Here is a 16,648-nt window from a genome sequence, read left to right on the forward strand (position 1 = left end):
AATCGCTTTGTGGAGTGAGAAAGTTACTGCAAAAATTAAACATGAGATTAATATTGGCGTTCTTACGGCTGCCTTTCCTCTTGCCGAGTAATTATAAATAGAAAGGGATTCCCCTTAACTGTTCAAGACCAAGTACCTTCAACTTCACCAATCTCCCAAAATGTCCATGATGACTCTAGTATGGCCATTCTGTCATGTAGAATCTACCCTCGCGTCTTTCCTAATCGGGACTAGAGAGCGGAATTGATTTCTAATGGGCAATAGCTGTGGAACCTTCGTTCTGCTAATTATATGTCACTTTTATTTCCTATTGATTCTATAGACTAGTGTCCCTTGTGAATTGGCTAATAATTGAATACTAGACGCGAAGCTGCTGAAATCAGCATGTACTTCGTGTTAGATTTGTACTCGTCTCTAGAGACAGTGGAGTCCAAGAATTCCCCCACACCTGCGTCTGGCAACGTTAAATCCAAACGGATCTTTACCAAGAATATCGTGGTTGGACCTTCAAAACGTTCTCGCAATGGCTGTGTTCAGTGTAGACAAAGGAAGAAGAAATGTGACGAGTCATATCCTGTTTGTGGCGCGTGCAAGTATCGAAAAGTTGAATGTGATTGGAGAGAGGGTTCCAAATTCAAGATCCAAAAGACGTTTAAGCAGACCGCCATAGATAGACGTACACAAGGCGCGTCTAACAGCAAGCTACAAGAGAAATTAGAAGTGATCTTAAACGAGAAAGATGAAAAGAAAGAAAGGTGCGAGGGAGACAAAGAAAAGCAATACAGTATTACTAAAACTGATTCGATCGATTCTAGTATTGAGCTGGAGAAGTCTCCTTGTTCTAGCCCTTCTACAGATGGCCGAGACACGATCAAGCAAATGCTCGGACTCGAAATAGCGCCTATTTTTGAAGAGGGCAATTTTGAAGAAACACAAGACCCTTTGCTTGAAGTTGAAGAAAGTGCGGTGGACTTTGAAGGCGTGAATGATGAATTGTTTAGCAACAATGTGGCCATGGTCCCAGATAACGACTTTTCATCTTTACCAAGTGAATTTGCAGACAAAAATATCGATCTACTTTTGAACAACAATAGCTATGACTTAATTTTTCCGTCGCCAACCAATTCGATCATTTTCAATCCCTTTAGGCATTTGGATGAGACGGGGAATTACTTCTTAGATGGATTTATAAACAAAGTGGCTCGAAAATTATGCATAGGACCAGATACTTCCAACTATTTCCTTAAAACTTTCTATCAGTTGGCTGAGGAGGACAAGTCAATTCTGTACGCATTAGCTGCTTGGGGAGGATTATTTGTAGAGAACTATTCAACATCTTCGAAAGAGTTCATGAGAAAAGCATGTGTATCCATTGCGGAAAGGTTTCGCGATTTCAATAACCTCACCAAGAAAGATATATACTTGTTACTTAACTTCTTTTTGATTGGAGTAGGTATTCAAGTGTGTGCTGGAGATGTCTCGAAGTGGAACATACTTTTCAAGAAGTGTATCGAAGTTATTCAGAAGAATGGTGGATTAAATGCAATTTGCCAAATGTTTGATTATTCGAACGATATTAAATGGCTAATTTCTGACGTACAATTTCATGACATAATGTCTTCGCGTGCGTTCACCAGAGGAACTATTCTTCCTATGGAAGAATACAATAATATATTCAAAACAAACAAAATCTTAGAGTTGGGAAACTACGGCTTAGACCCTCTCCAAGGTTGCATACAACCTATCTACTTGTTGTTAGGCGAAATACTTTCCAAAGCTTCACAGCTCAAGGAAAGGAAGGCATATGTAGATTCTTTATTTCAACAAGCTCATGAAGTCTATACAAAGAGCGGTAAGTCGGATCAAAAGTTATTAAGTACAGTTCATGTGAACGGCGAAGAGATAAATTTACGAGAGTATAGACTTGAGTACTATGCAGAAGTGGAGCAAGAATACCAGTCCTTGAAGGAAAAGATAAGGACATGCCAACCAAACATCAACCAAATGCTGGTCATTATTCATGATAGGAACGAAGTGGAATTACATCTAACGCTATTTGAAGTTATTCTGTACACATGTCAATTGTGTATGAACTATCAAATAAAACACCTCCCTGCATCATCATACGAAATGCAGACGATACTTGTCAATGCACTTAACTGTGTAGATATTCTAGTGGGCACAAAAATGACTTCAGCATTGTCATTACTGATGTTGCTCTGTGGTATCACCTGCTGCACACCCAATGATCGAGCTGAAATGGATCAGAGGTTGGCTACTGTGGTACGGACATATAAAGTTGCTAATCTCCGAAGAATAGTTGACATCATTCATGAAGTGTGGACTCGGAATCAGGATGGTAACATTTGTGTCGATTGGATTGATGTATGCGAAGAAAAGAATTGGGACCTTTCAGTGTGTTAAGTAAACCAAGCATATGGGGATCTGGGATAAACATTTACATATAGATACAGAAACGTAAATTTTGGGAAGTTTAATAGAGCCATCCTAGACCCTATACTATTTCGCAGCAATCTGCTAAGAAGAATATCTTATTATTATTCGCAATTATCATGTGTTGCAAACAAACAAATTTATTATATATGCATATACTTTAATAGGACGACTAATATGAGGCAGATGGCATTAATATGAAGAACACCTCCGCCGTTTTTAACCACTCCCAATCCAGTACACTACTAATCAACATCGTAAAGTTCATCCTTTACAGTGATCGTTCCATCTACCTCTCTCATACATAGTTGTGAACAGTTTATAACTCACTGTATTCTCGGCCCATTACTCTCATGCCTCACTCGAATTTTGCACCTGCTATCAGCGTCCTGCACATCTACCTCGCCACGTAAAAAAGAAACTACACGTTACTTCTCCAAAAATGTAAATAGAATATTTGCTGTTCATTCAAACTGAGTGTAATTAGCCGCTGTGGTAGAGAAAATTAGTTGGATCTTTTATAGTAGAAGTGTAGTAGTGTTCTGGTATTGACAACCATTAAGGTCAAATATACGTATAGGTAGAGTATACGTAGTGACTGCAGAAAGGGGACATTCGACTCACAAACAGTCCTTAATATACCCAGATAACAAGTAGGCAATTACTAGTAAGCAGTTGTTTTCCACACTAGACACTAAACAGTATGTCTTTATCCATCCAAAATAGAACATTCGAGTTCCAGCAATGTGTAACGTCCTTTGACAAGATAAATAAAAAACAGAATCACTACACCAAGCCGGTGGACCTGACGTGGCCACCAAAGAAATCGAAGTTCAGTCAGCAAGCCAGTATCATCGCTAAGGACATAGTACATGCAACGGACTTGTTAAGCAAGTTGGCCATTTTGGCTAAGAGAAAGCCAATGTTTGACGATAAACCAGTGGAAATCGGTGAATTGACATACGTCATCAAACAGGAGATCTTCAAGATTGAGCAAAACATCCAGAACCTTAAGAGATATGTTAACGGAGAGTCTAGCATACAAGTCGATTCTCAGACATCGCAATTCTCAAAGAATGTGTTGACTTTGTTAAACTCAAAGATGAAGAATGTCAGCGGAGAGTTCAAGACAGTATTGGAGATTAGACAGAAAAACGAGATCATGAATAAGAACAGAACAGAGAACTTCTTGTCTGCAGCAAGCAACCTGAGATCCAGTAATAATCCTTCACCTATGGTAGATTCACCAGCGCGTATGAGTAACTTAGGGGAGAACCCGTTCTTGATCTCAGCACCAGGCAACGTCTCTCCATTGCCATTTGACCCAGACCAAGATCCCGACATTTCGGCTCCTTACTCCAACGGCGAGTACCTTTCAATACCCAATCAGACCCAGCAAATGCTCCTCATGGAGGAACAAAGTGGGCAATATTTACAGCAGAGAAACAGAGCTGTTGAGACCATAGAATCTACCATTAATGAGGTCGGAAACCTCTTTCAACAGTTGGCCACCATGGTGAGCGAACAAGGAGAGCAAATCCAGAGAATCGACGAGAACGTGGAGGATATCAGCATGAACATTTCGGGGGCACAAAGAGAGTTGTTGAAGTACTACGCACACATTACAAGCAACAGATGGTTGTTCCTTAAGATCTTTGGAGTGTTGATAGTATTTTTCCTTCTTTGGGTTCTGGTAAGTTAGATAAATGTCGATGACAAAGGACTATTTATACTTGGCGCAACGAATGTGGTGGACATTACTTAATATACAAGTCATTGTAAGGAATGTAGGTATTGTTGTAATTATTATTAGAAGTTACCAAATTTTTATGAAGCACATTTATTGAAGCACACTAAGATGGAATATTACTTGTTCATGTTTAAGATCCATTGAAATTAGAAAAGCGTTATTAGATATTATAGTTAATGTTACAGCAATCTATCTAGAAAGAAATATGCTGTAAAGCATGAAATACGAAATAATGTTCTATAAACTTGGCTGCAAATGAAAGAGCATGTAAACTGAGAATCTTACATATTCAAGTAAAGTTCACTAATCCATATTTTTTTTTATTTCCAACTAATTTAATAAATAGTGGGACAGTGAACCGTACTATAAGTTAAGTTCATTATCAACGTCATTTTCAAAAAGAAAGATATTTATAAACATTCCACATCTGTTTTAAAAGTTCCTACTTCACAATTAACTAATTCTCACTAAACTTACTTACACACTTACACGAACTGCATAGCAATGGCTATAGTAAGAACTATAAAAATAATACTAATAATACTAATAATCATAATCATAATCATAATCATAATCATAATCACAATTTTAAGTATCACATTACAAAATAAATATTACTACTAAACTACGACACAGTAGTATCACCTTTTCTAGTTATCTATTCTCATTCTCACTATCGCACACACACAGACACACCCACACACACCCACACTTACCCACTCACATCAACTCCCTCCATACAAAAGTCTCTACTTTCATCATTATCCCATCGCCTTTTTTCTTTTAATGCTCACATTCCACCAACTACTGCGGTACTGTTCCTCCAGCCCTCCCTCACTATCTACATACTTACTCCTTTCGCATCCTTGTCGTGCGCCCACCGCATTCGGGATACAGAACGGTGATTGTCATCTTAAAGAGTGTGAGTCTTTACTACAACAGTTATCTCGTAAGGACACAAGTTTAGTGGTTTATTTATTGATAGAAGCTCCGTTTGTAGCAGCAGTCTGCGTGTATTGACGTAAGTAATAATCTGCGACAGCTTTTGGGTGTGTTCCAAAGTGTCGGAACCAGCCCGTAGCCACAGCTCAAATATCGCCACATCCAGAAAACCCCGTACTAACAACCGTACAGTGTACCATCAGAACCTTCTATATTCCACCCATACTACCGTAGTTATCGTTACTTCATAAGTTGCGACTGGAGGCCATTGTAACAGTCGTATACCGCTATCACCGTATTTACTATCGCTCTGTCCGATAGCCTACGTTAACTACCTATCTTATCATCACTTGCATTAGACCCTTATAGACATGTGGAACTATTTCTTCGGCGGCAACGCCCAGAATAAGAAAGAGGCACCAAAGCGGGCCATCGTGGACTTGCGAGAGCATATCCTGACATTGAACAAGAAAAAGAGTCACTTGGAGTCGCAGATTGCCGATCAAGATGCCCTTGCTCGTAAGTATATCAGTACCAAGAAGGAGTTGGCCAAGAACGCATTAAAGAAGAAGAAGGTGTATGAGACCAACTTGATGAAGATTGAGAATCAAATGGAGTCTTTAGAGACCCAGTTAAGTGCTATTGAGGGCGCTAACTTGAACTTGGAAACCATGAAGGCCATGAAGCAAGGTGCCAGTGCCATGAAACAAATACATGGCGAATATAACGTCGACAAAGTCGAAGAGACTATGGATGATATCCGTGAGCAAGTTGAATTGGCCGACGAGATATCAGAAGCTATTTCCAGGCCTGTAGGTTCCGAATTCATCGACGAGGACGAGTTGGATGAGGAATTGGCCCAATTACAAGAGGAAGAGAACCAGAAGACACAAGTTCCAGCAGAGAAGATCCAGCCGGAGAAGGCCCCAGCAGAGAAGTTACCTACATTCCCTACCGTCAACAAGAATACACCACAAGCTGCTACCGAGGAGGACGAAGACGAAGAGGCATTGAAGGCATTGCAGGCCGAAATGGGTTTGTAACTGCTTGATATATGATTTCAGTTCGTTTCTAATATTATGACATATTTACTGGGTTCTGTGGGGTGCTGAAGTGACGGCCATTTATTACTTTGACGGCTGTTTTGTTTCAACAAGAAGATGTCCAAGTCACGACATACTTCCCACTCTTGTTTTAGTTATTATTCCTTTTCCTCTCCATGCGTAGCATGTGTTCTATATATATATAATGAGTAGGATGTTCCTGAATAAAGATAGTTAGAAAACAACTACCCTTTCTTTAGACTACCGATGTGTCTTCACTGTGATCACATATTCTCATAGTGACACAAAAGAACTGCTCGCACCGAAGATCGCTTAACTATGAGTTAACTATGAGTTAACTATGGGGACATATAGAAAGACAAAAGGCCCAGTAATTCCACCGAAACACATTTCAAATTTGCTTAGAAAGTAATTAACTTTCATCTCCAACTTTACCGTAATGCTAATATACCTTGAACGATACAATTGTCTCACTTTCCAAAGAAAGACATCACCTCTTAAACCCTTCTATGCTTCTTACCTTTATGTACTGCACATAACATCATTCTTTCTTTTGAAATTTTTTTGTAATCTTTTTTTTTTGCAAAACTTACGTTTAAGAGATGGCAAGTGCTTCTTGAAATAGTTGAATAAGACAGCCGAAAACGTCAGATCTCGTCTCCTTACTTATCAGCAAGCAAGATGTTATCGAGAAATGTTGCCTGTTTGAAAGTGGCGAAATTTCGCTGCGATATACAGAAGCTGGTAGCATCTGTGCGATGTCTAACTACCATTACTGCCAGCCAGCCCCAGCCTTCCGGTTACCATATGCACCAATTCTTGGAGCACTTAAAGCACCAAGACCAGGGAATGACAAGAGCTCCATCAGTTCATTCTAAGACATTTGCGGAAATCGTGGAAAATGAGCCTGAGCATGTCACGGAAGAGCAGAGAAGACTAAGGGTATGGTCCTCTGACTATGATCCGGTAACTAGATCTCCCTTCGCTAAGGATGTTTCACATTTACAGTCGCTTTTAGAGGCTTTATTGACCAGCAAGAACTTTGAAAGAGCCCACAAGATTTTGGAGGCCATTCATCCCCTCTTATCACAACCAGAAACATTCATTTTTTCAGTAAATAAATACCTCCAGACATGGTCTCAAGACCCTACTGTGCATTATTCCGATCTTGAGGAGTTCTTCTCGAGAATAGAACAGAGATATGATGTAATGCCAAATGAGAGGACATACGCTATCATTCTCGCAAAATACATCGCAGAGGACGGACCTTACATTCTGTACTTGAGCAGGTTTCCAAAGTCCAAGAAAACGATAATATTGTCATACATTGATGTAATAGGAGTTGAGGGTTTAATGAAAGTATTTGCAGACCCAAGCATAACGATGGAGGATATTCCGGAGGATTTGGAGAATTTGTTCAGAGAGGTCAGGAACGAGTTGAATCAAGAAGAAAAGTTGTCAGCTGAACCTGAATATTTTAAAGACGATACAGAAGCACCAACAATAGACAAAGATGCCGACAGCTTGCGTGCTGTAGATTCATTTGGTTTGAAAATCATCAGACATACTCTTTTGGGATTAAAGGAAGAGGCTGATTCTAAGGAAATTGCAGCTATTATCAATGAAATGGAAGAGGGACTTGAGGAAACATCATTTGCAGAAAACGAGACTTCCAAACTTGATTTCTTCAAATTATACAAGTCACTCAAAACAGACAGTCAACGTGCCAAATTCAACAGCGGTTTGCACCAATTCAATCTCACCAGACAGAGACGTTTGGAAATTCGTGGAGCGGACGGAGCTAAGGAGAAATGGAAGCACGAATTTGAAGAAATGCAAAAAAGAGGAGCTTTACCTCTCAACAAGGGTCTCAATGCTCAACTCTTTCAGTGGTACAAGAACTTGTTGCCATATGTCAAAAAGGAGGCAGAAATGTGTCATAATCTTTTGGACGGAAAAGTTTCCAAGGGCGGCCTTTCAGCAGATGAAAAGAAATTGTATAAGGATAGAGAACACTACGCTCCATATTTTGTCCTTGTGCCTCCAGAAAAGATGTGTGTAATAACTATTCTTGAGCTCTTGAAGTTAAATTCTACAGGTGGTATTGTTGATGGTATGAGGGCAGCAAGAGCTCTTATTTCCGTTGGTAAAGCCGTAGAATTGGAGCATAAGTCACAATCTCTTCTCAAGTCTGAAATGAAGGCGTTCTCGAAGAAAGTTAAATCTACCAAACAGTGGAAGAGAATCTTGTCTAACAAGAAGAGTAACTACATTGAAAATCCCGACGAGAGTACTGATTGGAGCTATACTGTATACGCCAAATTGGGAGCAGTTTTAACCAACTTACTCTTGTTCGTGGCCAAGGTTCCCGTAAAGGGCCAGAACCCATCTACTGGTAAATCCATTACCGGAAGTCAACCTGCATTTTTCCACACATACCAGTTCTTGAATGGACAGAAACTCGGAGTAATCAAACTTCACAAAGAGATAGTTAAGCAATTAGCGGGTAGATCCATGAGCAATTGCGTCCAACCTCAGTTATTGCCTATGCTTGTAGCTCCAAGGGAGTGGAATAGCTACAATGATGGTGGCTATCTTTACTCTAGATCAACTTTGGTCAGAATTAAGGACTCTGCTGAAACAACCGCATACTTGAGAAAAGCTTCTGATCTCGGAAATCTTGAGGAAGTTTACGACGGTTTGAATGTTTTAGGAAGAACAGCATGGACTGTTAATGCTGACGTATTTGCAGTCATTACCAAATACTGGAACTCGGGTGAGGAATTTTTGGATATTCCACCAGTTATGGATGAACCTAAATTACCAGAACCACTTCCAGTAGACGCCGAGCCAGCACAGAAGTTTGAGTACCAAAGAAAGCTTAGAAGTGCATTAAACGAAGCAGCATCTCTCAGATCTCAAAGATGCGATACCAACTACAAGTTGGAGATTGCTAGAGGATTTCTTGGAGAAAAAGTCTTCTTCCCCCACAATGTTGACTTTAGAGGCAGAGCATACCCAATTTCGCCACATTTCAATCACTTGGGTAATGATCTTACAAGATCTTTGTTCTTATTCTGGGAAGGTAAAGAGGTTGGAGAACGAGGTCTTGAATGGTTGAAGATTCATTTAGCCAACGTCTATGGTGTGGACAAGGCTCCATTGCATGAGAGAATCGAGTTTGTGAACGACAATTTGGAAAATGCCTTTGAATCAGCAAGAAACCCATACGCTGAAGATGCATGGTGGAAGAAGGCAGAAAAGCCATGGCAAGCCTTGGGAGTTTGTTTTGAATTAGCTGAAGCTTACAAGTTGGAGGATCCAACGAAATTTGTTTCCCATATTCCAATTCACCAGGATGGAACTTGTAACGGTTTACAGCATTATGCTGCACTTGGTGGTGACGTAGAAGGTGCCAAGCAAGTGAATTTGATACCAGCTGAAAGACCACAAGATGTGTATAAATTCGTTGCATCTTTAGTTCAAAAGAGAATTGATGCTGAAGCTGAGGAAGGAAATAAGTATGCCGTGTTTTTGCAGGATAAGATCACGCGTAAGGTTGTTAAACAGACTGTCATGACAAACGTTTATGGTGTCACCTTTGTTGGTGCTACAGCACAAATCAAAAAGCAGATTGACCATCACTTCAGTGGTGATGAGGATGTCTCCGATTACGCCAGGTATTTGACTATGCATGTCTTTGACTCTATTAGAGAGTTATTCGAAGGTGCTCATTTGATTCAGGACTGGTTAGGAGATGCCGCAAAAAGAATCAGTAAGTCTGTTCGTATCGACTATGAGGATGCCAAGTCAAACGATGGCAAACCCAACCATTTGTCGTCTGTTATCTGGACTACCCCGCTTGGATTACCATGTGTTCAACCATACAGAGTTTCTAAATCCCAATTAATCAAGACCAACTTACAGGATATTTCTATATCTGACCCATTCAGTGCGTCTCAGGTGGATGCTAGAAAGCAACAAGCAGCATTTCCACCTAACTTCGTCCATTCCTTGGACGCTACGCACATGTTGATGACAGCTAAAGCCTGTGGTGAGGCAGACTTATCATTTGCTTCCGTCCATGACTCATATTGGACACACGCAGCAGATGTCGACCACATGAACAAAGAAATTAGAAACCAATTTGTGAAGCTCCATAGCAGCAACTTGATCCAAGAACTCAAGGACGAGTTTGAAAAACGTTATAGAAACTGTCTCCAGGTTATTTCAATTCCAGGAGATCATCCTTTGGCCAAGGAGATCAAAGAGGTAAGAAGAAACAACGTGAAGATTTTAGGAAGAGCCATGACAGCTGCTGATGAGATCTACTTGGAGAAGACCAGATTGGAACATCTCTACTCGGAAGATCTCGAGAAGATTAAGATCGGAAAGGAGATGGTAACCACAGTTAGCGTCACTGAAAAGTATGACTTGAACTCGCTCACTGGGTCTACCAAGAACTTCCAGATCTTGGTTCCATTGAAATTTCCAGACATTCCTTCGAAGGGTGATCTTGATGTGGAAGTTGTAAAGGACTCGCCATACTTCTTTTCATGATTGAGCTACTGTTTGCGGTAGCTACTGTTATCGAGATTCATGAAAGTGCCATTGTACATATTTCGGTACTTTCCTACATTTTCATTGTCATTTATTGCATACTTTGTTGTTATAGTTGTTTGAAGGTTTAGGCGTGTAAATAGTTTAGTTGTATATTAGTACATATGATGGGAAGAATTATATATTGAAATAAGACAATATACTATAGGATGACACAGTAGCCAGTAGTAAGTATGCTTGATGAGATTCCATGTCTAGTGAATCGATGTATTGTATGAGACATATATACATAGTCTATGCACCATATGCTAACGGTTCTATATGATCTTACCTTGTTGCTCGAAGTTCTCTATCAAAGGCAAAAGGGGTTCCAACTCACTTCTATCCATTAAGTTGTACTCCTTGACAAGGCAGATGAAATGGGCAAAGAACGAATTGAAGTGAGCTTCCAAGGACAAATGCACTATCTTGTCAAAATGGTTATGGTACAAATGGGCAAAGATACGGAACATCTGTCTGCTGATATTCTTACAGTCTTTCATAAAGTTGGGAGGGAAAACCCCGCCTGTCTTCGTTGGAAATACCGATTGATCGTTGATCTTATTAGAGATCCAAGTAATGACGTATTCAATGTATTGACAAGCCGGCAAATTGACTGTCTGTCCGTTACCATCAACCCATAGATAGTTTGTATGAGGACCAGCATTCATGGTAGGATATGCTTCTGGAGTGACGTAGTCTGAGATGACGCCATAGAACTGATTTAAGTTGTTGAACAACTCGAAGATGTTAAGGGCCAACCACTCGCCATAGTCGACGTACTTTGGTGGCTGGACGATGGTCTTAAAGGAACCTTTTACTAATGCTGTTTTGATGAATGGTTCGCAGAGGAACAACGGGAGTTCGTGGTCGTTGTTGCCGTTGTTATTAATACTGTTACTGCTATAGTTCAGTTGATGGGTATGGCGACCCAGTCGCCTTGGCAGACGCAGTTGGTGGTGTGAAGATGGTTGGCCAGATCTGCTTCGTTTTGACGGCGATTCTGGATTTGGGAACAGAACCTGGTTATTACGTTGTTGTTTTATTGGAATCAGCTTTGTTGGCGACTGTGTTCTTCTGAGAGGTGAATCAGACGAGTTTGGGTGAGAATACAATGGCTGACCATCGCCGTTGTTTTTTGTCTTTTTGGAGCTTCTGCCGAAGCCTCTGATTGTATTTAGAAACGACATGAGGAGGTTTTCTGGGTGGTTATTTGTGCGGTGTATTGATGATGTGCTGCGGTTTCAGTAACACCAGATGGTGGAGACTAGATCACAATGGTAGTAGGCGAAGCGAGTATAACTTAAGTACGAGAGCAAAAGTAAAAGCCTGTTAACGATATTTCTTATAATGAAATAATCTAACACAACACTATGCGATGCTCTTATCAACCTTGATTGAAAAAAACTTTCTCGTTGGTATGATAAATATATATAGATAAATATATGTATATGTATATATATAGATACTATCTTAAGTGGAAGTGACAACTAACAACTAACGAAAAGACAGTTGCAGAATGGACCAGTTAGTAGAAATATTTTTTGTGTTTATTCCCAAACAAAGTCGATCCAGAAAACGACTAACAAGCGGAAGTATAAGAGTGAGTGAGTGAGTGAGTGAGTGAGTGAGTGAGTGAGTGAGTATTACACGTGAGAGTGTTCACGTTGAGTAAGGTAGCAGAAGGGAGAAACAGAGGAAAGAAACGGGAAGACTGAGAGTGTGAGAGTGCGAGAGAGTGAGGAAGTGACACAGTGACACAGTGAGACAATGAGACACGAAGCGAAACGAGCAAATAATCACCAACACCTCAAACGTGAACGTAAACGTGAACGTAAACGTGAACGTGAACGCGAGACACTACGAAGTGGTCAACAAGAAGGAAAATATTTTTCACTTACAATGTAATAGAGGAAGAAATCGGTTGGGGTGGAAAAAAACAATAACAGAAGACTGTGAATGTATCCAGTTGGAGAGAATGGATCTATGAATCTGCGCAACTATGAGTCTGTGAACCTGTTAACCTGTTAACCTGTGAAATTGTGAAATTTGAGTTCCTTCCCCGTCAGGTCAGACAACAGACTACTAACGCCCAAATCTCGACAAACCATAACGACATACCCCAAACAGCTATAACACAGCCATAAGAGCCATAACAGCACAGTAATAAAAACAACGGCTGCGACGACGACACAACCGAAACACAAACAACAGACACGAACGAAAACTCTAATCATTTTTTAGTCGCGATGGTGCCAAAACATGACATTGACTATGGAGATCGCATAGGGATGAGGTGGAACGACGCCTCCAGTAACAGGAAAAGGAGGAGGGTGAGTGCAGTACGGGAAAAGAAGGGAAAAGACGGAGGTGGTAGCATTGATGAGAGCGATTTCGTGGAAGTATTTGTAGAAGGACTGAGAGATTTAGTGGTGAGTCGCTGATCCTTTTGCGAAGATATTTAGTGGGGCGAGCGATTGAGGGAGCGATTTAGTCATTAATCATTGAGTTTATTTGTTCGTGATTGTGCCTAAGTAAATATGGAAGTTAAGCATGGACGTTTAGTCTAGTTGATGTATATTATGACGAATTGACAGTTACACTTACATGGAGACGAAGGGGAAGGAATGAGACGGGAGAGGGATGAGGGGACGAGATTACACGAGTATTCGCAGCCAAATCGCTTTGTAAATGGTACGAGCTAATCGAGAGAGAATTATATGAAGACATGATAAAAAATGTTCATAATTCATGTTGACAAGCAAATGTGATATGAGATATTAAGACAACCACCATGTTTTCTATTATACTGTAAAGGCTCACATAACTTTGGTGCCATGAATTTAATTTAGGCATTATATATTCTGCTGCTCTGACTTCCACATTTTTATCATTGAACTCTTTCATAGTACTCTCTACGTCCTACGAAGTCTTCAAATTACACTTTTCATATCTTGTTTTCTCTGTTCAACTCAAGTATCTAAGTTAACTCATGCTATTTAATCCCGCCAGTGTAAATTGACAGGTCTTGCTAATGAAAGGGGGTATCTCAATGAACATTACTCGAATCCACCGAGTGATTGTCCCATTTTGACCTTTTGGCCCACTTCAAGGTTGAACTTGAAGTTTTCGGGTGCTTCAAACACCAAAACTACCGTGGATCCCAATTTGAACCCACCAACCTCTTGACCCTTGGTCAAGGGGTAACCGCCAAGTAATCTACTTGCCTTAGTATATGTAGCTTCGTAGACGGTATTCTTCTTTGTTCTCTTCTTCTTCGTTGCTTCGGTGCTGATCGTAGAAATACTTGTTAAGTCCGTGGATGAAGAAGAAGCACTGCTATCTTCCAACAATGGGGTCTTTTCGTCAATAGGAGCTCTCAGGTATATTTCATGCTCGTAAACATCGTTGGTTTTCAAGTCCTTGTCAAAATTGACTACAATACTACCAACATTTGTTGCTCCAACAGGAATCATAGAAAAGAAACCGTACTTCCAGTAACCTAACAATGCCACTCTTTCATTCAACACGAAGAGACCTTGCAATGTCTTCTGGAAAAATGGAGCCACAGAGAATAATTCTCCAATAAAATGACGTCTCAACGTAGTAACCCAGTTAGTAGGAGAGTGGAATCTGTGATAGTCACCTGGAGCCAAATAGATTACAGCAAAGTACAACTGTTTGCTAGAACCAGAAATAATACTGTCCAAATGGGTAGGAGCTAAACTCTTAGCAACCGCCATTTCTTTGGAGAAAGATGCCTTTGAACCTCTTGCAGTACCATCATGATCATCTTGGTAGGTAAGTTCGTTCATGTGGTAAGTTTCGTTACTTTCACCGCCAATCAAATCATCGACAGAATATGAGATGCCATTAATCTTAGCAAACTCCTCATGACGTTCCATAACAGTTGTATCATCTACATTGTGGTCGAAATCTAAACTGTGGCTAGGAGCAGCCAAACGCTCAGTCTTCAATCCAAGCAAAGCATCAATGGAGTATGTCATGCCTTTAACCTGCTCAATTTCACCGTCTTCAATTACACCAAACTTCAAAACCTTACCGTCTGACGGTGACACGAGGTCACCATCGGCAATAGGACGTACTCCAGGTTTTAATTTACGGTAGAAGAACTCTGATAAGTTCGGGTACGTTGTGAGATCAGGCTCGTCCATTTCGTCCAAATTGACTCCAAAAAGGGCGGAGTAGAGCCTGTAAGAGGGACTTCTTACCCAGACAGGTAAGTTGATTGAGTTTACTTGACCCCAGATTCTCGAAATGGTCTTTAAAGGCAAGGTCGAGTAAGCATATAATTGCCACGACTGTGGCTTAATACGGTACTGGTTAGGACCGGTTTCCTCGTCATTGAACTCTCCTCTTTCATACTTCATTTTGGCAGCAACACCACCCAAGACGATGGCCAACGAAGTGACAGTCCACCACCTAATGAATTTTCTACGTTGTTGCCTCTTGGTACGAGCTTCCACTGAAAAGAAACGTTTGTGAAGGTTTTTCGTTTTTGTCTTCAACTTCTGGTTGGCGTTTGAAAACAGCCTTCTCGAAATCGACGGGAAACGAAGGTTCTTCTTGCCTGGAATATACTTGGAAGCACTAGACTTCGTCCACGACGAGTAGTATAAGACGTTTCTCTTGGGACGAGGAATCTTAGGGAAACGGTAGTAGTAGGAGCTAAGATATCTCTTCTGCTGCTTGTTGACCACCAGCTGCTGTTGCTGAGCCTGCTGCAACGCGAGTTCGGCCATGTTGGATGCTCTGGACAATGGGTGGGTGAGGTTCATTGTCTGAGGACCAATCATGTAGGGATTGCGAGTGTACTTCATTCTCAGCCTGATGGCTGTAGGAGGATTAAAGAACGGAGGTCTGAAAGCCATGTTTCACGGCAGCGGTTTGCGACGGTAGGGCCGGTTGGTAGTTATATATCGGGAACGAAACTAAAATTCAAAAAGAGGCAATTCTCGCCAGACACCGCTGTGGTCTACAGTTGTCGTTGTCAAGAAAAACACTATACGAAGTGTTCCAATTCCAATATTTACTCCTGGAGCTTAACTATGGAGGAATTTTCTGTAAATGTTTTTTTCTGGTGTCGTTTTCTTATTCGTCGTGTGCGTCTGTTTATTTACGACAAGCATAGGAAAATGCATATGAGATCGACCGTTGAGTGGCTGGAGAGGAGGGAGTGATTGGGTGTGTGTGAGGGCAGAGAGAATGTGAGAGAGTAGGGGAGTAGAGAGAGTAGAGGGGAGGAGAGGGAGAGACAGGGGTAGTAGAGAGTGGGAGCGACGGAGAAAAAGACTGTGTATATGGTGTTTATGGTGTATATGTGAACATACAGCAGTGGTTATGGAGTGATTATGTAGTCTGTACTGTGAGATTCGGCGAGGCACTGTCGGTTATTATGACTTTACTGAGGGTTCTGCTACTGTGTCAATTACTGTGTGAATTACTGTAGATAGAAATGGTGTGTATGTGAAGAAAAGTGGAGAGCCAAGTGGGGCGACGTGGCGGCCTAATATATGTCAACTGTGCTGTTTACAAAGGGGGAGCAGCTAGGTGGAGTTCTTCCTTGAGCTTCGAATGGGTGGTGAGAGTATGGCAGAAAGAAAGACTGTGCAACCAATCTACCAATGCATTTCTACTCGTCGTATATACGTGTGTCGTTTATTATATTCCACATATCATCGCATTTAGCGTGGTCTCGTGGTTTTGTGATATTTTCAGGTCCTTTCAAATCTTCCTAGTGATAACCTATGCAATACAATACATAACTCATACGCGCTTAGCCTCCCTCCGGAGCTCCCCATTTACAGTTTATCTCTAT

General features: G+C 40.9%; 6 protein-coding genes across 6 annotated transcripts; 4 read left to right on the plus strand and 2 right to left on the minus strand. All coding sequences in view use genetic code 12, as the record gives it.

Annotated features, from left to right (window-relative positions):
* Positions 1-384: 384 nt before the first annotated feature.
* On the plus strand, positions 385-2,424 carry UGA32 (Uga32p; the record flags this gene model as incomplete). The annotated part of the gene is made up of 3 exons (XM_064921611.1): positions 385-650; positions 846-1,806; positions 1,903-2,424. The coding sequence occupies 3 exons, from the start codon at positions 385-387 to the stop codon at positions 2,422-2,424; spliced, it is 1,749 nt and encodes a 582-aa protein (XP_064774206.1).
* A 437-nt stretch (positions 2,425-2,861) lies between these two features.
* Positions 2,862-4,498, plus strand: RJT20DRAFT_41868 (t-SNARE syntaxin). Its single transcript, XM_064920068.1, has one exon. The coding sequence runs from the start codon at positions 3,158-3,160 to the stop codon at positions 4,154-4,156; it is 999 nt and encodes a 332-aa protein (XP_064774207.1). The 5' UTR covers positions 2,862-3,157; the 3' UTR covers positions 4,157-4,498.
* A 1,019-nt stretch (positions 4,499-5,517) lies between these two features.
* On the plus strand, positions 5,518-6,189 carry SNF7 (ESCRT-III subunit protein; the record flags this gene model as incomplete). The annotated part of the gene is made up of 1 exon (XM_064918361.1): positions 5,518-6,189. One exon carries the CDS (start codon positions 5,518-5,520, stop codon positions 6,187-6,189), a length of 672 nt encoding a protein of 223 aa, XP_064774208.1.
* A 560-nt stretch (positions 6,190-6,749) lies between these two features.
* Positions 6,750-10,981, plus strand: RPO41 (DNA-directed RNA polymerase). Its single transcript, XM_064917131.1, has one exon. It carries the CDS (start codon positions 6,892-6,894, stop codon positions 10,768-10,770), a length of 3,879 nt encoding a protein of 1,292 aa, XP_064774209.1. The 5' UTR covers positions 6,750-6,891; the 3' UTR covers positions 10,771-10,981.
* MOB2 (Mob2p) lies at positions 10,982-12,345 on the minus strand. The gene has a single exon (XM_064917132.1). It carries the CDS (start codon positions 11,997-11,999, stop codon positions 11,088-11,090), a length of 912 nt encoding a protein of 303 aa, XP_064774210.1. The 5' UTR covers positions 12,000-12,345; the 3' UTR covers positions 10,982-11,087.
* A 1,523-nt stretch (positions 12,346-13,868) lies between these two features.
* PSD1 (phosphatidylserine decarboxylase 1) lies at positions 13,869-15,608 on the minus strand (the record flags this gene model as incomplete). Its single annotated transcript, XM_064921621.1, has 1 exon — positions 13,869-15,608. The coding sequence occupies one exon, from the start codon at positions 15,606-15,608 to the stop codon at positions 13,869-13,871; it is 1,740 nt and encodes a 579-aa protein (XP_064774211.1).
* Between the last annotated feature and the right edge of the window lie 1,040 nt (positions 15,609-16,648).

Source organism: Scheffersomyces xylosifermentans (genome assembly GCF_036884685.1).
Source record: "Scheffersomyces xylosifermentans strain CBS 12540 chromosome Unknown RJT20scaffold_4, whole genome shotgun sequence".
Classification (NCBI taxonomy): Eukaryota; Fungi; Ascomycota; class Pichiomycetes; order Serinales; family Debaryomycetaceae; genus Scheffersomyces; species Scheffersomyces xylosifermentans.